This window comes from Geospiza fortis, unplaced genomic scaffold (assembly GCF_000277835.1).
Source record: "Geospiza fortis unplaced genomic scaffold, GeoFor_1.0 scaffold346, whole genome shotgun sequence".
NCBI lineage: Eukaryota > Metazoa > Chordata > Aves > Passeriformes > Thraupidae > Geospiza > Geospiza fortis.
Window position 1 is genome coordinate 3,197,212 of NW_005054361.1, and position 23,961 is coordinate 3,221,172.

At 39.4% G+C, this 23,961-nt stretch overlaps 1 protein-coding gene across 1 annotated transcript in view; it reads left to right on the top strand.

The window, feature by feature from the left end:
* Nucleotides 1-17,930: 17,930 nt before the first annotated feature.
* The window catches only part of CPNE4 (copine 4), a 189,020-nt gene continuing 182,989 nt past the window's right edge, over nt 17,931-23,961 (top strand). The window contains exon 1 of the mRNA XM_005423951.2: nt 17,931-18,070. Within this exon, the coding sequence (XP_005424008.1) occupies nt 18,013-18,070 (58 nt within the window). The 5' untranslated portion in view covers nt 17,931-18,012. The remainder of the gene's footprint in view (nt 18,071-23,961) is intronic.

Consider the following 23,961-nt stretch of genomic DNA (forward strand, 5'->3'; position numbering starts at 1 on the left):
GAAAAACATTCTTTGGACTCCATGCTCTTTTAAACAGCCTTTCCTTACAGATGACAGATTCAGGTCAGGAAAAGTCTAAAATGGGACACTACTGCCACAGATAACACTGTGAACAAGTAGTTAGTGCCCTTCCCCACCCTCACCTCAACACACCCTCAAGAAGACCTGATTTAAACACATTTGTTTTCACAATGCTTTGGAAACCTTTAACAGTGATTCCTTTTGCACTTCTATCTTCCCTGTAGTGTGTGTGGCACGGACCTGTAAACAAAATGCTGACTTCTCAGGTGGTCACACTTGACTTTCTGTAGCCAGCAAAGCAAGAGGAGTGGAGACGAGTTGCAGAAACCTTTCTGAAGTAAAGCATCCAGAAAACAAGGAGGAAATAGATACATACATACATTTACATCTATCCAAAAATCTCTTGCCACTTTGCAAACTAGTAGTCTATAGGAGAGATCTGTTTTCCCATCATCTTATCCAATTTTCTCTAGACACAGTAACTAGAGATACAGGCTCTTGGATCTGTTTCTATGGCTGCCAGAGATGAGAAAATTAATAATTGTAGAAGCTTTTTCTGGTTTCTTCTAAATCATTGTTACTATATCATCGGATCTTCCTTAGTCTAATACCTAAGCAGTACCACGTACTGAGCTATTCATTCAGCTGCTTCATTTTCTCCCAAGAGCTGCAAAAGTCTGATTTAGCCTGTGAAAAACTGGAAGTGCATTAATGACACCAAAATCCATATATTTTTCAACTAGGGGAGTGCAGTATAACAAATGTAGTAGCACTCAACATGCCATGACTGCCCTCCCCCTGTAAAAGACAGCAACTTGAAGTGCTGATGCAGCTCCCATCCCTTGCCTTAAGGACAGAATAGGTCACTGTGTACAAGAAGTTTGTTACTCTGCATCAGAATAGCTGAAGTTCAGAAGTGAGCCTATGATTTATCACTGAGTCAAGGGACAAACTTTTAAAAAGACAAAAATTATGATGCAACTTAAAATGACAATGAAGTCATTGCATCCATAGTAAGTACATCTAAAGGTTACATATTCTCCCTATTGAAGCAAACACAGTAAGGCTTGGGCTTATTTGGTATGTTCAGCTGTTCATAATTGTTTTATAACATTAGTTTGTATTTTCCTTTTTTGGATACTATAAAGTTCAGATTGTTTTGCCAAGAGATCTACTTCAAAATGTTTAGATTTTTAAAATGTATTTCATGCACAGAACAATGAAATTATGAAAGAATTAGGAATTTTAAGAAATTATTTTAAATAAACATTCCAGATTGCTGCTACTTTACAATGTGCTTGCAGTACTTCTTAAGGAGGAAGAAAAAGAACAGGAAAAAAAAAAGTAATGAAAAATCTTTTACAGCTACACTCCTATGTGGCCTTACATACTGCGCCACTATTCCTGTTGAGATAAAATCTACTTTTAGCTGGGATAAATAGGGCTCACAGAGTTCAATTTGAGTATTTTTGTAAAGAAAGATAGATGGCAAGAGTGTCATGTGAGAAAACAACAGGTAGAAACTAAAATAAAGTCTGCATTTTGACTGCCAGAATCCAACAAGCGTGGTATAGTACACAGAGTAGAGAACAGCAAAACAAATCCACCAGTGGGTAGTGAGAAGCTAGACAACCAATATTTTATAGACATTTAATTTAGACATTTAATAGACAACGATAGTTTGGGGCTGTCCCTAACTCTTTAGTTAGTCTTGTCCTTAATTAGAGAAATAAAAAAAAATAGCAGTCACCTGAAGCTGATTGCATCAAACTTCCACCAGGTATTCATCAGTGCACTTTCTGCTGTGACCCTAAGAGGAGGTGAGAGGCAGGTACAGGGGCAAAGTACCTTAACTTCTATTAGAGGATGTCAAAATTACAGTTATTTCTTGTTTAATTTGGAAGAAGGATGTGAACAATTGCAAGTGTCACGCAGTTTGTCTCCACAGCTCCCTTAGAATTGTTTCATCTTGAAGGCTGCCATTCTTCTGGGGGACTGTACCTGTTCTGGAAGGCTTAAAATAGTCTAGAACTTCTAGACATCCCAGATCAGAAAGGGAAAATGAAATTAATTATACCATGAGATTGTTTTGGGTTGCTGAATACAAAAATCCTTTTAGCAACCCCTCAACAAAAGAACAGATAAAACATGGAGGAGCTCTTCTTAAACCTCTGTAGTGTGTACAGTCCTAGCTCTGTGGTCTTGATAGATCAATCAGTTAAAGTAATAACTTTTTAAGAAGAATTTATTGAATAAAACACCTATATTAATATTTCTATTTAAGCTTGCCTAAGCCCTAGTTCTTGCTCATTCTCAGCATGAACGCACAAGTCACATCTCTCTCTAGAGTGCCTGAAACAGAGGTGGCAGAAATCACCTTCCTGATGCCCATTGTGTGACAAAGGCTTATCATGATTTTCTCAGTTTTCACTGTGAGGTCTGGCAGGAGAGAGATGGCAGAACAGGAAGAGTATTGGGTCCTGAAAATTAATACCATCATCCTTCCTGAAAATGCTTTTATGTGCACAATATTTGGGGTTTGCCGGTTTTCCAGCAGTCCTTCTTGGTTGTAAATAGCTAGAAGAACATTATGGCCATCCTAGTTTAATTATTTAGCCTAGGACAATAATTAGGCTTTGTGTGCTTTAAAAACTCATTTTGTACAGACATATGAGAGTGAATAATTGATCACGAAAGTAAATAGAAAACCTCTGCAAATGGTTCCACACAGTGCAAAGACAGAAGTATCTCTGCTGTGCAGACTTTGTGTAGGATCATTATCATCTCATGACAACCAGTGCAAAGCTGGTAAAAACAGAGAAGTACATGGCTCTACTCTAAAGCTGTGTATAAACATACATGTTCTCTTTCACTGCTGTTTCAGGAATGTGTCTAAGCTTGACTACAGTGAAAGCATTTTCTCAGTAAAGTTGTCTTGATGTGATTTTGTAGCAAAAGACTGAGTATTCCAGTTATTGTTATTTGTAGGTCTAAGGCATTAAGTATTTTCCAGGACAGTATTAAATTAAATATATGGTGGTCGCAGCCTTTGCTTTACATATGCTTTTGCAATTCCCTTATTACCAGAGGTCAGTTGTCAGCCCCTCCTTGGTGGGTGGCAAACATGGTCGTAGGAAATTCAAACACCAGAAAAAGAATCAATAAACTTGTCATATTATAGTCTGAATTTTTAATAAAAACGATTGGAAGTACGGTGCAGTGCTATGGAACATATTCTGTAGTGCAGCTAGATAAGAAATTATGAAAGGAACTATTGATCATTCTGAAGCAGACCTATTTCTTCAATGCTGTTCCTCTGAAGACACTGAACTTCTTGAAAAACACTTTTGAGAATCATGGCATTTGTTTGATTTTGTTTACTTTGTTGGGGTTTTGTTGGTTTTTTTGTTTGGTTTTTTTAAAATACCTTTCCTACTGATTGAAATTTGTTGTGGAAGGAATTAAGGCTGATAATAAAATAAGGGGATGTAAGGCTGATAATTAATGAAATAAGGAGATATAAGTCTGGGTAAAGCCCCATAACCAAGAGATGTTGGGAAATGATGAATAATGTTGCCAAAGGTTTCCTGCACAGAGTAATTGGGATAGAATAGGGTAGGACCAGTTTGACAGTAGCAGTTTTCTAAGCATGTTTTTAAAGGCAAATATTAAAAAAAAAAAAAGCATGCCATCAGTTACAGAGTGATTCACCTGCAAAATTATTCTGAAATTTTAAAACTAGGTTTTTAGGCTTTTTAAATATTCCATCCTTTGGGTCTGACTAGATGACTTCCTGAACTCCCTCAAAGTTTTAACTGACTCTTCACCTTTTTTCCACTGGCCAAAACTATTTGTTCAATTTAATTTCAAATAGTTTTATTTTCCATGAGATTCTGTTCGTGGGGAATATGCTGCTTATTTTGAGCAGGCGGTTGCTTTTCCCTCCCTCGTAATAATAATGAGTGTGAATGGAAAGGTACAAGTCGAAGGAGGACTGCTAAAAACAGTGTCAATACTGTGGGTGGATAGTCAGAAGTTAAGATGAGATAACACTTGCATCAACTATGAACTGTTGTTTGGCATAGCTTTGCTTGAAATCAATGGCAACTACATCAGCATTTTTTTGTCTCTTATGTTTTTTCATATTATTTCAATTTATATAACCCAAAAATTCACCTAAGCCTAGCAGAAATCTTGTTTCTAGGCAGTACAAGCGTAGTGCAATCTCCCTAATTTTGTCATTCATTTTTGTATTTAAAATGTAACCCTACTGTTGACGTGTTATCAAGGTTTCTTCACTCAAAGGTCAGCTCTCCCTGGAGTCTCCTTTTGTCTGGAAGATGACATATATTAAAATTTTATAACAGTTCCCACTAGTTCCACTCCCACAATCTTGGGATCAATGTGGCTGGTCTTCTTCACAGCCTATCAAGTGCAACAAATGCCTTAGCTGAGCAATAAGGAGATTGGAATTAGGCTCTTCTAAGCAAGACTTGTTTGCATAAATGTTTAAACCTGGTCACAGGAGGGCTGGTAAGGCTCCTTTCACTTCAGATGAAAGGAGCTGCCTACACTTTCACATATAAAACAGCTGATATTTTGAAATAAGATAGAGTAAGGATGGGTGCACCTGGGTGCAGGGCTACACTTAGAACCATGATTTTTTTCACTGCTCTTTGCATATAAAGTTAAAAAAAACAACTAATCTTCTCTTAGTGTAAAAGTCACAGATATTAGCAAGAAGATCCAAATCATCCAAGGATATGCTTTCTTTGATTTGTGTGAAGAGAATGGCCTTGGTAGTCTAAGCAAGCTCTGTGGGTTGGCAGTTTGGTAGGAGTGGACTTGAGAGCAGGCGCCAGAATCCCACTTGTCCTTCAGCCACTGTAAAAAGGGTGCAAACAAATCTTTGTGGCTGAAGAGCTGTATTTCGGATGTTTCCATCAGAATAGTTTAGATAAGGTCAAGGCAATTATTTTTTTTTTCTATAGACTTACTCCACTGTGACTAACACAATGGCCTGGTGCCTCTGGAGACTATTATGCCCCTGGACATTATTATGTGGATAATAAGATTAGCTTAAAAGCTTGGAGAGTCACTAAATACATATTTTCAGCATAGGAAATTTTTTTCTCAAACAGCACGACTTTTCATAATTGATTGCATATTTTAAAATGTCAGGCAGCGTCCTGCTAAGTTTATTGATGAATGCAATGGCTGAAATGTAATATTAAGTGGAAAAAAATAACACAGCATCTAACAAACAAATCACGGTTTTCTTTTAAATCTCCTCTTGTCATGGGCCCTTTGAAGGATGCTGCAATACATCTCTGAGAACAAATATTACAGCTCATTGAATATTTGTGAAGGATTAAGATGTCTGTCCTCCTGGCCAACTCTTTAACAGGAAGGATGTTGCAAGGGCCAAACCTCCATGATGAAACTGCTTGGATGAGCTGCTCCCCTTTACCTTTGTAAGGAAGCCAAACTGTCAAATACCTTAACACTAAAAAGATTTATTGAGATATGCTGTGATTGTGAAGGTTTCAGATAGCTTTTATCACCATTATTTGATCTGATGTGTGCCCCACTGGGACTGATTGATCATTTGCTGCTTATCAGTAGATAAGTGTGTGAGCTGGACTGAGTGGTACTGATTGAGCTGCCAGGGGCCATTACAGAAACTTGGGACAATTCCAGCATTAGGTGATCCTGTGGTCTTATATAATGTGATTGCTTGACTGAGTAGGTCGAGTTATTTACCAAGTTATTTTTTGGTCGGTTTATTTTTTTGTTTTTGTTTGTTTGTTTCTTTGTGAATGTGTGTGGTTTGGACTTCTAGTTAGGGGATGGGAAAAACAGTATCTTAACAGCTTTCTCACTTCATGCAAGTGTTAAGTTTTCCCAGCAAGATAAGCAAACATGGGCAAGTGACTTCTTTCCAGTCCTCTGCTTCTATGTTTATACCTAAGTCTAGACATACAACCTTCTGTTTTTGTGGATAAATGAGTAATTAAGAAAACCCAGAGGAAGACATGGACATTGAATTTAGAGACTCATTTTCTCTGAATATGAAGAACCTTTACGAAGTCCAGTGCAAATTGATGAGTCACATGGAATTATTTCAGTCATTAATGCCAGCAGAAGTTCATCTTGGTGGATACTGAAAGCAAGTAGAAATGTTATTTTAAAAAATGAAAGCATTGATAAGCTCTGAGGAGTTGGTTTTCTTCTGATGGATTGGGTGGGAGAGTCAAATGCCTCTCAATAAAGGCATAATCTGATGTTAACATAAAACTTAATTTGTTTTCTTCAGAAAACATTTATACTTGCCTTGCTGCACGTTTCACAACACTGTCTTCAGCACCTAATATATTAATGAAGCTGGGATGTTGTTTTGCATAACTTTACAGTAAAGATACACTAAACTTATTTTTAAGTTCTTCTGACACTTTCACAGTACATTATTCCATTCAGAATTGCCTACTGACTTAAAAAAAAATATGCTGGAATTTGTATTCCTAACTGCAAAGGAAAGCCCAAACATTGCTGAAGTAAGGCTCCAAGAAAGTGACATTTTTATACCTTTAAAATAAAATACAATGGTCTTGTCTTTGAACAAGAGTAGGTTCTCTGTGTTGTAGGTGAGGGAATTTCCTCAGCCTTTTTTCACAGGAGAGGTGTTCCATTCCTCTGAATGCCTCTGTCCATATTGCAATCCCTGAGGGACACTATTTGTCACTCATTTCCATCTGAACATTGAGCTGTGGTCACTACTATCCAGATGTGACCATCCAGCCAATTCCTCATCCACAAAACAGTCCATCAATCAAATCTGTAACTCCAAATTAGAGAGAAGGATCTTTGGGGACCACTGACAAAAGCCTTGCAGTACTCCAGACAGTTGATGTCCGTAGATCTTTTCCTTGTCCACTGCTGTAGTCACTCCATCACAGGAGGCCACTGGGTTGGTCAGGCAGGACTTGCCCTTGGTGAGGTTGTGCTGCTGTCCTGAGTCAGCTCCCTGTTCTCCCTGTGCCTTAGCACAGCTCCTAGGAGGATCTGTTCCAAGATCTTCCCAGGCAGAAAGGTGAGGCTGACAGGTTGATAGGTCTCAAGGTCCTCCTTTCTACCCTTTCTAAAGATGAGTACAATGTTTCTCTTTTTCCACTCCCCTGGGACTTCACCTGACTGCCATGACTTTTCAAATATCATAGAGAGTGGCTTGGCAGCTACATCAACCAGTTCCCTCAGGACTTTGGGATGCATCTTTCAGCTCCCAGAGACTTATGTATGTTCAGATTCCTCAGGTGGCCACAAACCTGATCTCTTCCAAGAGTGGGAGGCTCTTGGCTCCCTCAGTCCGTCTTGCAGGCCATCCTGTGTTAGAGATACAGGAACAGACTGCCAGTGAATACTTGGGCAAATAAAAGTCGAGTTCCTCCGTTTTCTCCTTGTCTGTTGTCACCAGTTTTGTCTTTTTTGTCACGTTTGTCTTTTTTGGCATAAAGGAGTGAGAGCTGTGTTTGAGAAGAGAAACTAACAGATTAACTTCTGGGAAAAGGGGAGCTGTACACTAGACAAGGAAGATGGAAGAGGTAGCCAACATTTTGGTTGTATTTGGAAAGAGCTTGGATGTGTAGGTGAGAACAAAGGAGAGATTGGTGATGTGGAAAGGATGAGGTCTGAGCTCAGATTCGTGGAATAGGCTTCATCATCATCCCATCAACCCATCTAAAGGGTTAGATGAGATGATGATGGGGAGCCTCCTGATCAAGATGATTTGGGTGACAGGAGCAAAAGGCAAGGAAGGGTTTATTTTTGAAAGCCTTGTGTTGTTCTCCTTCCTCCCAAAACCCCACCCCAAAAAGAAATTAAAAAACCCCAAAGCAAAACAAAAGAACTGTTTTGGGAGAGACGGTTTTGGGAGAGAGAGTGTTTGAGAAACACTCAAGACTGTAAGCTACTTAAGAAAGGAAATTTGGTAGAAGATTGGTGATGTTAGCTCAAATAAAGAGCAGAAATGGAAACTGAGCTAAGAGTAGAAAGGAGACAGGGTAGGCAGCAAACAGGAAGGATGCATAAATGAGCAGTGGAGCAGTGTATAGCTGTGCTACAGTCTGGAATAGGACCTGAGGTTTCTTTTTTTTTTCTTCTTCTTTGTATTGCTCTTCATCTATAATTCATAGCAGAGTTACCAATGAACAAACCCTTTGCTAATGAAATGCTTGCCTCCTATCACCTCTGCTGCTCTTGCTGTGCTTTCTGGCAGAAGAGCTTTTGCATTAATTATATTTGCTGCACAGGTCTGAGTACTGTATGCCCATGCCAGCAGCCATTGTCTGGGAGCAACTGCTCCCCTGACAGGAACTGAGAGTGGATGGGCAAAGCTCCTTTGTACAGACCCCACTGCCATGGAGTGTGCTTTGGCACAGCCTTTGCTTTGCTATGGCCTATAGCAGACAGGAAAGTCTATTGGTGCTGTGAGGCTCCACTTCACATGAGCGGGAGGTATCTGGGTGATAAAACCACTCTGTCTTGTTGATGCCTGTATTTTGTACCACCAAGTGTTTGTTGGATGGATTGGCTGCTTATGGTTGGCTGTCTGAATAACTCTGGCATATTTCATGTGGTAGCTCCCTGCTTTGAAAAGCAAAGCAAAGCCCTTGAGGGTCAGGAAATGCCAGAACAAAATATGCTGTATTAATTACTTCATTGAGCCTTCTAGTTTGTGTGTGTTATGACACTGGTTTTTATGAAGTGTTCACATGCTTTTCTGTGACAGTACTGAAACAGGAGAGTCTTTGCCATCTTTGATGGCAATTCTACCACTCTTTTTGAGGGCAAATGGGTTTGTGGGTGACTCACTCCTTAATTTGCCTGTAGGAAAGGTCAAATGCTGCAAAAGCAAGAGAATACAGGGACTCCTCAGCCTGTGATGTGAATGACATCTTTACTTTGTCTTTGGTAGAGTTTAGAGTGGGCTTCAAATTCAGACAAAATTTGGACTTGAATTTTTTCCTTTTCCAATGACTTCATTGATGGGAAGATACATAAGAAGGATTTCAGCACAGCTCACTTAGTTTCAGAAACTTTTTTTCTTGCATTTTTTTTCAGACACTAGGTAATATAAAGTTTTGTATTAAAATATATTATTTAAAAATCTCATGTTTTGGGGTTTTTTTAAACATTTGGATGCTTTGTTGTTATTTGATGCAATTATTAGACTTTTCCTTAGGTGAAAAAAACCCACAAACAGTAAAGATTTATGTTCCAATCTAGTAATGCAATTTAAAGTGATGTAAAGGATCTTAAATTAGGTAAAAAAATCAATTCCTTTTATAATCAAGGGAATTGCAAGGAACAAAGCATTTGGTAAGTAGTATAAGCTGTGTGTAATTGTGATGGAAGATTCACAATACTTAAGCCTTAGGATATTACTTGAGAGAATGTTCAGGATCTTGGAAATCTTTGTAGTTTAATTAAAACATTATTGGTGTGAAAAGAAGCATAAACTTATTCTGAGCTTTTCAAAACAGTTACTTCAGGAGAGTCTTTCCTCTGACATGCGCTTACTGCTTCCATACGTGTGTTCCAAACTCACTGTAAAGGTCTGATCTGCGTTCTCGGTGTGCAGCAGCTGTTGTGGTTTAACCCCAGCTGGCAGCTAAGCACTACACAGCTGCCCACCCCAGTGGGATGGGAGAGAGAATTGGAAGAGTAGAGGTGAGTAAAACTCATGGGTTGAGAAGAAGACAGTTTAATGGGTAAAGTGAAAGCTGTGCGCACAAGCAAAGCAAAATAAGGAATCCATTTGCCATGGGCAGGCAGGCGTTCAGCCATCCCCAGGAATGCAAGGCTCCATCATTTGTAATGTTTGCTTGGGAAAATGAATCCCATCACTCCTAATGCCTTTGCCTTCCTTCTTCTTGCCCCTGCTTTATATGCTGAGCATGATGCCATATGGTATAGGATATCCCTTTGGTCAGTGGAGGTCAGCTCTCCTGGCTGTGTTCCCTCCCAGCTCCATGTGAATCCCAGCCCATTTGCTGGTGGGGTGTTGTGAGGAGCAGAAAAGGCCTTGACTCTGTGTAAGCCCTGCTCAACAATAAAAAAAACTTCCCTGGTATTGTCAACACGGTTTTTGCAAAACAAAACACAGCCCTATGTGAGGAAAATTAGCTTAATACCAACCCAAAGCAGCACAGCACATCCGCTGCGGATAAGGCTATACATAAAACACCTTGATATATGAGGAAAAGCTCTGTTTTGGAGAGGCACTAGAATCCTGCAGAAACATTTGAGAAATTCTCCTCCATAGCCATAAAATGATATTAACTGAGTAAATAGTTTTGAATGGATACTTTATGTGATGTCTCTCCCTGTGTTTGCAGAATGCCCATGAAGAAAGTGATAATGTGCTCTGTGTATTTGCTGTTCAACAAAATTTAAGCAGCAAACAACATTCTTCCATAAACATTGATTTCCATTTTTATTGCGTACTTGTGACCAGCCAGTGGGTGTTATTTCTTCTTTCTGGTTTGACCTTATATGGCCAAAATCTCATGGAAAGAGGGTTTTCTCTTAGACTGGCACAGAAAATACCTGCTTTAAAGTTCTGTCACTTGCTTCTCTTCAGGGAAAATAAGGAGACATTTCTTCTCTTTTTTGAGTGAAGACGGGTGGGCCTGGTATAATTATGGTCATTTTGGAGGAGATGCAGACTCTGTCCAGGGAAATTGACAGGATACATTTGACTCAGCAGTCCAGATCTACTTTTTTATTTGCGTTGGAGAGACAGAACATTAGGGCCATACTGTGTATGTGTTCTCTTCATTCCACCTCTCTCCTAGTAAATCATTCTAGACCAACAGACTCCGCTGTCCATAGCTAGCAGTAGGAGTGACATTGCAGCACTGTCAAAAAAGATTGGGAAGCTGGCCAAGGTGGAGCTGGGACAGAAGGACTGTGCTAAGTTTGGCAAAGAAAAATATATAGAAAAGGAAATTCAGAGGCAGACTCTTTCTAAAAGGGTTTAATGAGAAACCATTGCTTACTGTGTGTTTTTGAGGGGAACACTGGCTTCTGGTTGCTCAAGAGCTTCAGTCCTGCATGTTACATGTCTGAGCTCCCACTAGAGAGGTGTTGGGGACAGTAAAACCTTGCTATTTTCATAACTAATCTCTAATGCTCTGTTTCCTTTTCTTACCTCTCATGGCTTTTGTGGTCCTCTTTGACCACGCTCTTGCCATAGTGTCAATAATCCTACTAAATACCATAGAATAACTGGTCTAGAGGAATTAAAAGGTGCATTTTGGGTAGTTGGTGCTTTTCTAGCACAATATACCTTTTGAAAAATACTGCCTGTATCAGATCTAAGCCTTTGGCTCTGGAGGTGCCAAGGATTTTGACTATGGTCAGTGTGGCTGTGGAAGTCCCAGCCACTCCAACCTCACTTTCACTCCAAAAGGGAAGCAGTTGGTCCCTTTTGATAGTTGGCAAGGTGAGCTGTTGTGCCAAATACCTCTTTTTTAACCAAAGAGCATGTGGGTACAGCTGCTGTGTTGGCAGTAGAAGATAAAATGAGTATTCCAAATTTTACCCTTGGGAAAGAACATTGGCTACTGGAAAAAGAATAGCCCCTCTTCAATTTCACAGGAGCTTGTTCAGTCACAGCAACTGTGTATTTAGACTTCATATCCTCTCTGAAGACAAGAGCTGTGTGTGGTTTTCGTTTGCATCTTTTATTTTGAGGTAAAGAGGGAAAACTGGCTTTAATCTTACCTTTTGTGAGGTTTGTAAAGCCTGTCCTGTTTTTGAATAGGCAGGGTCATTGTCTATCTTGTGATTATTTGGAGGTCATCTCGGAGTCCCTCAGACAACAGGTTGATAAGTGAGCTTCATTACTTTGTGTGGGGACTATGTTTTGTATTAGAATTAGTGAAGTAGGATCCAGTGCAGTAATTCGTACCTAAAAATTTGCTCATCTAAAGTGGAGAGTATAGGAAATCCTACAGGTTGTTTGGGTAAGCACAGACTATGTGAAGGACAATGTGGAATTGGCCTTCCATGTGATGATATTTCCCCTTATTTTAAAATGTAGGTTGTAGACTCCCCATGATCAGCAGGGAAACAGCTGGCCAGAGGTGCTGCTTCCTCTCTCTGGGTCACTGGTATTTACAGGCATATTTGTGGTCTGCCTGTAATCAGACAGGGGTGTATGGGCATTTGTGAGCTTATCTGAGCAGTGGTAGGAATGAGCTGGACAGGCACAAGTGAGTGCTAATAGTTTTGTAGTGCAACAAACCACCAACTAATATGTCTCTCCTATTTTCCACACCCTTTCCATCATGAATTTTGTTACCCAAATGTTTGAATTCTGATAGTCATAGTGCTATATGAAGCCAAAGCTTAATTATCTGAAGGATTTGCCTGTCTCTGTGTGGTTTGACCTTGAGTGACAGCTGTGTGGGATGTTTGAGATGAGTGGTAAAGGCAAATAAAGCAGAAAGCTTACAACTAGAAAGGGCAGAGACTAGAATGACATAACAAAGTGTAGCATCCATCAGCGGTTTTCTCAGCCTAGTCTTCCATCAGACCAGGATAGAAGCAGGGACCACTTGTTAGCCAGTAGGAAAAGTGAGGAACAGTGTGGTCTTTGAGTTATTTGCTGTTTCAAAATGTCAGGTCCTTGGACACAGAGGTTGGTGGTTGAGAAGCTGAGGTGCAGTTTGGCATTCTGCATTGGGATAGTTTCAATCAGCTTACTCTCTGGGTAGTCTCTTGCACCCTCTTAGAACAAAACACATTATTTTATTCAAATGCAAAGAAGTGCTCAGTTTCTGTTGATGTCAGGTCCTGATTTTGCTGACACAGCAGTGACAAGTACTTGCCAGTTCAGTTCTGGGTAAGATCATGTCAGCTGGCTAAGCCAGGCTAGATTGAAATGGTTTCTTCTGTCCTGTGTAGAGCTGGGTTTGCTCTCATGGAAGATGGCTGACTGCTGGCTATTAGATAGACAATGCAGTTTTACACATTTGCTTGGTATTTTTACACACTAATGTGTATTTTACTGTAAATGAGGAAGACATTGGAGTGACAGGGATGAGTTCCTCCCACTTGGGGTCCATGCTGTGTCAGCTTAGGAGTTTTCAGCCTGTAGGTGCTTGAAGGGCAATATCAAGGGTTCCCTGACTTTAGGTCATTATAGATGAAGGGTGAGCATTTCCTGTGCAATCGGCACAGCTTAAATAAAAATATTTTATAAATGGCAAAATTCAAATGCCTGAGTAGTGGGTGAGAAATGGAGTGATATTTGAGAAAAATATTTGGAGTTTTCATGCAGCCAGATTAAAAAGATGATTTTGTGGCCTTTAACCTTTACTAGACTAAACATAGCATAATCAGAACTTTTTTTTTGTTTTTACTTAAAGCTGTTTTTGAGGTATCATTTTCTGATTTTTTTCTTTGACAGAAATCTTTTGTGTGATCCTCTGTGTAATTGTAAGGATTGTATTCTCTGCTTTTAGATGGGGACAACAAAATGAGGTTTTGATGTCTTGGAGCTTTTATCTTAGTGTTAGGGGAGTTTAAGACTATTGTTTTGAAAAGTACAAAACATGAGGCAATTTTTAAGGATAAGAAACAGAAGATGAGAAATTGGAAATAAGGCAATAGAAAATACAGCTTCTTCTGTGAGCTGTCTCTTTGGTTATTGCTTTAAATACTGGGGAAAGGCAAGGACAGCATCCAACAGAAAACACAAAATCCAGCAAGGTTAAAAATTGCTATATCTGCGGCAATTAAGAAACCCATTATATTGATAACAGACTAAGAGGCTTTACCAGAGTCTGTTTCAATAAGTTTGTCACCAAACTACATTTAATTTTCCTAGACAATTTCATGTAATGGGCAGATATGAAGTGTTTTCATTTTGGACAGCAGGTTGAAGCTAAAACAGAAATTTTTCTAGCAGACTGCTAAATTTCACATAATAAGAAATGCTAATTGTACTGGACAGCAGATAGATAAGCTGAGGAAACAAAAAATGTTAATACCATTAAAATTGCACAGCAATTTTAATTAAAACTTTAATTTTAAAATATGGCAAACAGAAATTAGAATCCATTTTGAACAGTCAAGAAGTAAAGGCAACATTTAATATTTAATTTTCTCAGTACAATCTTTGAACAAAAGTCTGAGGGGGGCAAAAAATTCTCAAAATACAATTTGTCTGAGTTCAAAATGTGTTCACTGACTGAAAGGACTTATTCAGGAATTCAAAATGCCAAGGAGTGAAAGATAAGGTTTTAAACATCACTCCCTATTTATCACTGTATTCTATTAAGCCACCTTTCTGCTCTGGCACATCATTATAACAACCAGACTAAACTTGCAATAATTTGTATAACCTTTCTTGAGTGTCCCTTGAAAGAATGCATGGGAAGTACTACACCCCCATTAAAGATGTTTGTCTCTGTATTAATAGTTACTCTGTAGGCAGTGTGTAAGTGAGGTGTTCAAGAGCTTGCATTTGTGTTGGTAGAGTTTGACCAGCCAAAGTTTTCATTGCAAATGGCTTTCTGAAAAGCCAGTTATGGATGCAGGTCCCAGCTGGAATGTGCTGCTTGTTTAATGTAACTGTGGTCTTCTACACCCTGCCTTCTGCCCATAACACTCAGGAAATTGCAGTGATCTTTCTCCTTTTTGGTCCTAAATGATTTTAACTGAGTTAACCAGACTTTCTGATACGCTAGCTACCTCAGTGAAGGGAGTCCTGGAAGGATCCTGGCTTTGTTCAGTGTTAAAAGGAGAAGACTGAGGAAATGTGATCTTAATGCTGTCATCTGAGAAGATGCAGTCAGGGTCCTCTTGGAGGAGCCGTGGTAGGATGCTTGGCAGGAGACATAAGCAGTAACAAGGAAAACTAACAATAAATTGTCAAAGATGGTGGTCAAATGCTGGAAGAGAGGCCCAGAGAGGTAGTGGGGTCTTCATCACTGGAGATTGCCAGAGCTCACCTGAACAAGATGTGCTTTGAACTCTGATGGGAAATAGAGATCGCTCTCAGCCTAAATTACTCTTACTAGACAACTGGCCTGTGTTAACTGTACTGAAGACCGGTGCAATTTGACTGCAGCTCTTATCAGATGTTGAAGTGCCAGAATTACAGAACTCCCTTATGTTCTGGGAAACATGATGTAGGCATATTCAAACTGCTCTGAGAGTTTTCTTGGGCAGCCTATTTCCCTTGAAAGCATAATCTTGGCAGAGGTCTGAAATGGTCATAGGTTACTTACCACAGACGGAAAAACATGGCTGCTTGGAGGCCAAAAAAGGGGAGGAATGGAAAAAGCAAGCTGAAACTTCACACTGGAAGTAGCTAAATAAGAAATGCTGCAGTAACCATTTGATTGAAAGTTTTCTTAGCATGTTGTATAATGCCCATGTTCTTGTAAAAGGTAAAATTAAAAGCCAGCACAGGTAGGAAATGTAATTGATGTCTGGCTTTCTATCTTATAATAAAAATCTCATGAGAAGAACTGGCATTTTCCTACAGCAAGTATTAAATATTTTCCTGGGTTATTCCTACCTTCAATTAAGTTAATGTTTAAGATGCCTCTATGTGCTTCATTTAATAACGTATTACACAAGTGAATAATTTGAAGAATTCTTCAGTGAAATATGGAAATAATTTTCATGTAACATCAGCAAGTTAACATCCTATTTTGATGTACTGCTCTACATTTAATATCCCAGCTCGGTCTTTGTTGATGTATTTACTCCGAAGTTGAAGCAATTTAAAACACTAAATGGAGTGACTGTGCATTCAGTCTCATTACAGACTTAATGCAACAGCAGTCAAGCACCTCATTATTGTATAACCCAATTTCTGTAGAGGGCAGAAATTGTAGGTAAAATTTACATGTTGACTCCAGAGCGTAAAGAGTATCATCCATCATTCACTGGGTCAGATCTGAATTGCTGTAATCTTTGTAATTGGAAAATAATGCTTATAACTGAAACAGCAAAATTCTTGTCTAAGTTCATATCTTTTCAAAATGTTTTAGACATGTTTACTACATCTTTTCCACAGGTATCCAAGGGTGGATTGGATACCATAAAGAAGTTATAAAGGCATCTGTCCCTGAAATTTTGATGGACATGCATTGGGTGGGCTGATTTGTGAGGGCATGCATTTGCTATAACCCATGTTCTCTATTATTAATTTCCATGAGTTTTTTGCTTCTTTTTCTCTCCAAGCACCTTTACCTAAGGCAGTTGCTGACACTAGAGGAAAAAAGAAAAGCTCAATCTTCTACTAGTTAAAGGGAACAAAAAAGAAGGTCTTGGTTTCCATACTTATGAAGGGCTTTTCAATCTCTTCATTTTGGAGTTAACCTATACTTGTGTACACTGAAACATGTTCATGCATTAGACCAGTAATTATATGAAATTATGAAATGATAATTCTTTTTAAGTTATGAAAAATATCTTTGACTATTGGATCTATTTGCACTGGATCACTGCAGATGAGGAATAAGACATAGATAAACACACAGTGCATGGGAAATGCCTTATATCACTGAAGAAGTCAAAGATCAATTTGAACATTTTTTGTTGGCACAGTTGCATTTTAGTTACTGCCAACATGCATTTTCCTAATTCTAAATATATGCAGGTATAAAGGAGCCCAATGGCTATCCATTCAGAGTTAAGAGAGATATAAATACTTGAACAAGGAAGACATTGCTTTGTGCTCTGAAGAACAACAAGGTTTTAGCATGTTCTAAATTTTGTGGCATCTCTCATGGAATAGTTGGGACCCAGTTTAGTTATCAACACTCCTTTTTGGCATGATGAGCTATCTACAGAGGCTTGTTCTACTCTTCTGTGCTCTTAGGAAACAGCATGGTGACTTTGCCTTACGATTCCTTATGTCCCTGATGCTTTGCAACTGTCTTTCAGCAAACATTGTAAGACAGTAGATAGGGCAGACGAGGGAAGGAATTAAGAGTTTCACAGGTCTGGAGAGAAAGCCTGGAAATGGCTTTCAACTCCCAATTAATACATAACTATGCCTTAGATAATTTGACCATAGTCAAATTGCATTTGTGAAGTGGAAACATCTGTCTGGGACTTCAATACCAGCCTCTTGTGTCTCTTCTCCCTTGAGTGCCATCACTGCTGGCTTATAGGCATTCCTTTCTCTCTGTTAACATTGGATGCTTCATGGGCATTATTGCACCTTGTATAAATTTGTCCTTTAAAGACACATGAATGCAGGTGAAGTCCAGTGCAATATGTGCCCAAATCTTAGGGGTATTGCTTGCCTAATGTGAATTGCATAAAATGTTCTCCTACCAGGGTGTGATGTCAAGACCGGTAGGTGTTCCAGTGTTTTTTGTGTGTGGTAGTAGGAATTCCATCAATATTGATTATGTGACTTCATTTTTTTGTATGCATCATTTTAGGAACTGAGAACCCCTTCCCTCTGCCTCTAACTCTGTAATCACTTTAAGAGCTGAATTTTTCATTTTGCCCTTTGGTTGTCAGTTTATGCTATCAAAGAGATATGGGGACTTGCAGATTTCAAAAGGAAGACATAACTCTTTTGTATACTCATAGGTGCCTTTTAGAAGTGTTTAAGGGACAACCTCATGGCAGAAAAAGCTTTATAAAGACATTCCAAGTATCTTGCTTCTTCTCATTACTGGTTGACCACATAGATATTTCTCACACGTCAAGAATTCCCGAGGGAGAGAAACTCTTGAAAATTCTTGGTGGCTTGGATTTCTAGAGCTTGTTTTTGAAAGTGTTACTTAGCCAAAGTCTTGGCACTGTGTCAGAAGGAAGTAGGTCTCCTATAACATTGCTGACAAAGCTCTGTTGCTTCCAGGGCCCAGGTTAGGATCTCTGTGAGGCTGCGCTGTGTCCTGCCGCGTTAGGACCCATCTTTGGTAGCTCAGTAGAGCGCAGATCCTGGGAAGCATGGACACGCCAGCAGAGGAATGGCACGCCACTGGCACCAGCGGTACATTTGGCACTGGTAGGACTTTTTGCTGACAGCATGCTGCAATTCTTTTGTGAATCAATTCGACACCAAAAATAGCTACTGGCTTTTTCAGAGACTGAGTCTATCATGGTATGGTGGTACTGTGATTACAAAACACTCCCAGGATGGAGTAGGATATAACTTCCTAGAGGAAGGTCAGAATAAACTAGTAGAAATTAAACTAGGAAAGAAATTACACTCTCTCTATAAATATAATTTGGCTGTCATGGCTCTTCTCGTGCCTGCAGTTGGAGCTGCAACGTGATCATATCCCTTGCTGATTTAGCTGAGGCAGAGACAATGTGTGCTTGGCCTAAGTCTCATGGGTGACTCTTCAAATATTTGATCAAGGATTTTGGAAAAAAGATAGAAAGTAATTAAATGACAAGAAGGCAGGAAAGGCTAACGGTTTACCTTAACTAGTGGTACAAACCACCGTGTGCTGTCCCTGAATCTCTGTTACGAAGGGAATGAACTCAGGACTGGCTCCAGCCATCAGGTAAAGGTGTTCATTATCCAGAAACCCCCTGAGGGTGGGCAGGCTGCTCCTTGTCTGTCAAGAGTCCTGGGACGCCGTAGGAGTGCTGCTTGTTGCTGAGAAAGGGGTGAAGCATGTTGGGGGAGCAGCTATGAAGTGAGACAGCAACTGCTTGCAGCATTATCCATTGCTCTCTTTCTTCTCCTCCTGCCCTACCTGACAGAGCAACTTAATTTTAAAACTCTGTCCCAGTTTTGAGCTCAACAAGGCCCTGGTGTAATTGATAAATTCAGTTTTTCCTCACACTCCTAGGAAACTGAGCCAACTTACAGCAGGTGTACTTTCTGGCTGTATTGCAAATGCAGTAACTAAACAGTAAATGGGAAGTCCTTCCTCGCTGCTCCTCTTGATGTGCTTGTCTTTGGATCAGGAGCAGGAAGCAGCTTCTCTTGTAGAATCATTTTCATGCTGCAGGAAGAGCCACTATAGCCATCTGTTGAGGAAAATTAGCAGTTTGCAATATGTTACATCTGTAAATGTATAAACTCTGGCAGGCATTACGTGTGTTTATGTACATACTCTGGTGTAATTGGGAATAGCTGAGGAGCACAACTTGCTGCTTCATTCCCAAGCAACGAGCCATACCATGAGAAGAAATGGCCTCAAGTTGCACTAGAATGGATATGAGGAGAAAAATTCTTCACCAAAAGGGTTGTAAAGCACCAGAACAGGCTGCCCCGGAAAGTGATTCAGCATCCTTGCAGATACTTAAAAGATGTGTAGATGCATGGTGCTTAGGGACATGGATTAGTGGTGGACTTGGCAGTGCTGGGTTAATGGCTGGATCTCATCTTAGGGGTCTTTTCAATGTAAATAATTCTGTGATGCTCCTCTAGATGATAGACAATATGCTTTTGCAGGGTGGATAAAGGGTAATTTTAATTTCAAATGTATTTTATGCAAGTGCAAATGATAAGGCAAGGATTAATGTAGTAGAATATACATTTATCTTGTTGTTCAGAATTGTCTAATTATTTGAAGAATTATTTTGCCTCAAATATGTTCTGAAGGTTCTCAGTTGGATTTATTTGATATCAGAATTTTTACTGCTGCACCTTAGAGTGCTGGGATTATTTGATTTTGTTCCAGGCTTATCTTTCTTTGAAGTATACCAAAATATCCAATTGTTTAAGGTTCTTGCATAAGTAGCTATGTTGTAAAGCTTTGCTTCTTGCTAAGACACTTTTATTTTCCCTCTAATACCTAATTGGGAAAACCAATTTTTAAAAAGCAGCAAACACATATCCTCATCGTGAGTATACCTTTGTTCTTGTGTTTCATTTGATATATCACTTAGTGCAAGCAGCAAACTGAAATGACAAGCCTAAGAAAATTGTAATGGCTTTTAGTGATAAGCAGTCAAAGTATCACATGGTAGTAGCTTTGAAATTTTTGATTAGAGAGATTCAATTACATTTCTCTGAGTTTCAAGGCTTACATGTCACTTATATTTGCAAACTGCTTGCATATTGTAGGTTTGGGGTTTTTTGTGTGTATAACTCCTCAGTGTGGTGTTTGAAGTGGATTCAATGGTCCTGAGCTTTTCCATGTATCAGTGCTTAATCCCTGCTCTTACAGTTGCCTGTGCTTCAGGTATTGTCTCAAGAGTAGCACAGACTCAAGCCAGACTCTGAGAGCCTATACCCAAACCAGCAGGCAAATAATTTACTTGTGGAAGCCTGAATTTTGCAGGGGTTTCATATTACTCAGTCCTGCTTATAAATCATCAGCTCCAGGAGTCATGGTATAGAACAGTGTGAACTTTGCTGGCATTTCTTTCTCTTGCTTTTTAAATACATTTTTAGCTTTTATAATGGTGAGAAAGGACTGTAGAACATCAGTTCTAATTGCTTTGTAAATAGAAATAAACTGAAGAGCGAACCCACTTTCGTTCATGTTTTTAAGGGAAAATATGCCATTTTCATGATTTGGAAGAGGAACATTGGGACTATTTAATACTTTTGCTTGAAAGTATTGAGTTGCGAGTGAAGGCTTTGGATAGGCATATTTGAGGAAACAAGACTGGATAAGAGGACAACTGTATGTGTTACTGTGTCTCAGCATACAGATGAGCCAGTTTGTTTTCTCTCTAACTTCTACACTGTTCCAAATAAAACACATTCTGTTATCCTATTGAACCAACACACTGTTTTAGAAGGTGCCATTTTATAAACAAGACCAAGCTCTCACCCTCTGTAGCCAGCCTGAGAGCCAGCCTTGCTGTGGGAGAGGCAGACTCCTTTGTGACTGGTACAAACCCAGTGAATGTAAATGAAGCAGACCTTGGTTGATTCTGTGGGGGAAAAAAAATAATCTCTGCTGCTTTTCCAGTAAAAAGCATTGAGACTGCTTTCCAGAAGGGAAGTTGTCTGTGTTTATCCTAGGAAGGTTATTTTGATCTTGTATTTGTTCAGTCTCCTGTTTTTTGTATTAGTGAATTTTTGATTCCTCTTCCCCTGAGTGTTTTACAGCATTGTAAGAAGGAAGACAGCGGGGAACTCTGTGAAGTAAGAGGTGACTGATGGCATTAGCTACATGCTAAAGGAGCCAGGGCAAATCCTAGATTTTCTCTTCCAGCAGAGGAGAATAAAATATATGTATTTTAGCACTGACTCCTACAGGTGCTTTACATTGCATTGAGTCTGACTTCAGTGGGAGCCACTCGGAGCATCCAGAATGGGGCATATTTGAGCATCTCCCGGTGCTCCAGTTATTGTGGGGATTTTCCTTCTCTTAACTGAAATGGGGTTATTTGTGTAGGTGCAGCACACTTCTGTACAGTGTTTTGTCATGCATTAGGTGTCTCAATTTCTTTCCAGTGACTTTCCCTTTTCCCCTTATAATTGAAACAGCTGGTTCTATGGTAATGAGTCCCTTTGAACTGTCAGTGTGTGTGTATTTCCATTTCCACCACTGGCACTTTGTTCTGAACCGTCTCCCCTTCTGTCCAAATAGATTACTTGCATTATCAGATCTGTCTCATTGTTCACAATGGCATTGCTGTGGATTCTCCAGATCCCCCTTCCTTACTGAGTTTTTGCTCATTTTTCAAAGGCCTTTGTCAAGCTCTTGTAGGTGTAACTTTAAATAAATCTTCATTAATAGCTGTCAGATAATCAAAGTGAAGGAGGAAAAATTGTATTTTTAATTGCACAAACTATCCTGTGGAGGGGTCTAGCTAATCTATTGACTTTCCATTACATAATAATTCATATTCAAATTAATTTTGGCAGCTTGCATTTTGTCTGTATTATCTATGATCATCTAAAATTCTGTGGCATTTTATGATATAATTGATGTTGACCAGGATAATTTTTAATGCCAACAGGAGGAGAGTCTTGTGCAGTGATTTGAGATATGGCTGAAAACCAGGAGTCTAGGAACGTGGTCCAAGATAAGTAATTGAATGACTCTGTTTAAGATAGCACTGATTGTTCATGAGCATTTTCCAGAGACGCACAGAGAAGGGCCAAGGCAAGGGCCACAGCAGCAACAAAGATTAGACATAATGAAAAAACCTTAATGCATATCAAAATAAAGATAGGTCTGCTTTCCCTGTCATGCTGGGGTCTCTGTTCAAACCTGGGCAAGCCAGGTGTCTTACTGAGCTCCTGATTAAGCACATGGAATATTAATTTAATGAACTTGCTGAATCAGGAACTCCAGATGAATTCCCACTTTTCCTCATCTGTACAAAACCTATTTACAGCTGAATGTGAAGGAATGGATTTGCTTTTCACAACCAAGGAAGCCTTGGTGCCAACAGCTGGTACAATAATTATTACAGAGTGGGAGTTCCCAATTACATAAAATTTCTTAAAGAAAAATAATTACTTGTCTCAATTACTGTCATTCCCTGAAGGGGTGCATGGCCTCCAGTCTGCTGGAGCTGAACAAGTTACTAAACAGAGGAACTTTAAAAAACTCTCCTACCTGAGCACCCAGCCTAATTTCAGCCTTTTCTATAAATCTTGCTCTTACTGTATTTTGTTTAACTTGATCTGAGTTTTTTTAATTCTAAGCTTCTAACTGTAGACTTGGTTTTCATACTTCCTTTTATTAGACTTTAAGCCCTGGAAGGTCCAGAAACTGTAGGTACAAAGCTTTCTGTCTATAGAGTTAAGCTGTTCATGTGTTTTGAATACTAAATGTCTCTGCCATTTATAATTTATAAGTGTAAATACGTAGGGAGCAGCTAATGCCACAGCAACCAGTGCTTTTAGGGCTGCTCTCTTTTGGAGGCACTTATTCACAGCTCTTACTTCATGTAATTCTACCATTAGTATTTCCCACCATGTGCACATACTGCAAACATAATTTACCTTTCCAGGAGCAGGCTCTTGGTGTTTACTTCTGTAGAAGCAGACAGATGCTATTAGCTCATTTTCATTTCATGACCTAAGTGGCAGTAAAATAATTCAGACACAGCTGTCAACATATGGTGATGGGAAGCCTGCAACCCCCAAATTCATTTTTGTGTAGTTTGGTCTGGAGTACAAGTTTCTAAATTAGACCTTTCTCTAAATGCAGAGCACATTGGTTACTGCTTTTAATCTCAGCATCTTTCTCATTTGCTGCTCTCTTATTGCCTGAACTGAAGGTGAGACTGAGTGTGAACATTCCCCTGATTCTTCACAAGGGGCTGTAGAGAGCAATCTCTTCATTTTTCACACAGACAACTTGCAGAAAAGCTTTTTGGACATTGTTGTGTGTAGGAGGGCAAAATGACACCGTGGGCAAAGGAGTGAACTTGAAATCAGAATTCAGATAGCATCTTAGGTTTATTTCATGGTGAATCTAAGGAGGCTGGTTCTGAGTTTGTGGTGAGCTTATGTGAATCACCATTTTGCAAGGAGTTGGATCTGGTTGAGTGAGCTGATTTCAAGTCTTTTAACTCCCAGAGAGAGGCATGTACTGGTTGTGTTCTGTGTCACAAAGATCCTTACTTCTGCAGGCACTAGACAACTGAACATTTTTAAGCCATTTGGTCCCCCTGAATAGAGAAAGATGTAGCTGTCAAATGTGTAATACTGATTTTCACTGTAATCCAGTTATCTAGACAGGCACAACTTTCTGAACTTGTGTGCTTTTAATGAAGTACCTACACATGGGAGCCTTTGTAGCACTACTTTGTACCTGAAATGCTGAGCTTATGTATACATTTTGATTTTCTGCATGGCTTTGTAGCCAAGGGCCTCAAATAATCAGTTAGTTCAACAACATATAACAGAAACAATCTGTACCCTGAAAAGTTTATAATTTGATTGTTTGCTGCTTAGTCACAGAGTAGAAGAGGTTGGAAAAGACCTCTGCAGATCATCTATTCTAAGCCTGTGCTCAAAGTGAG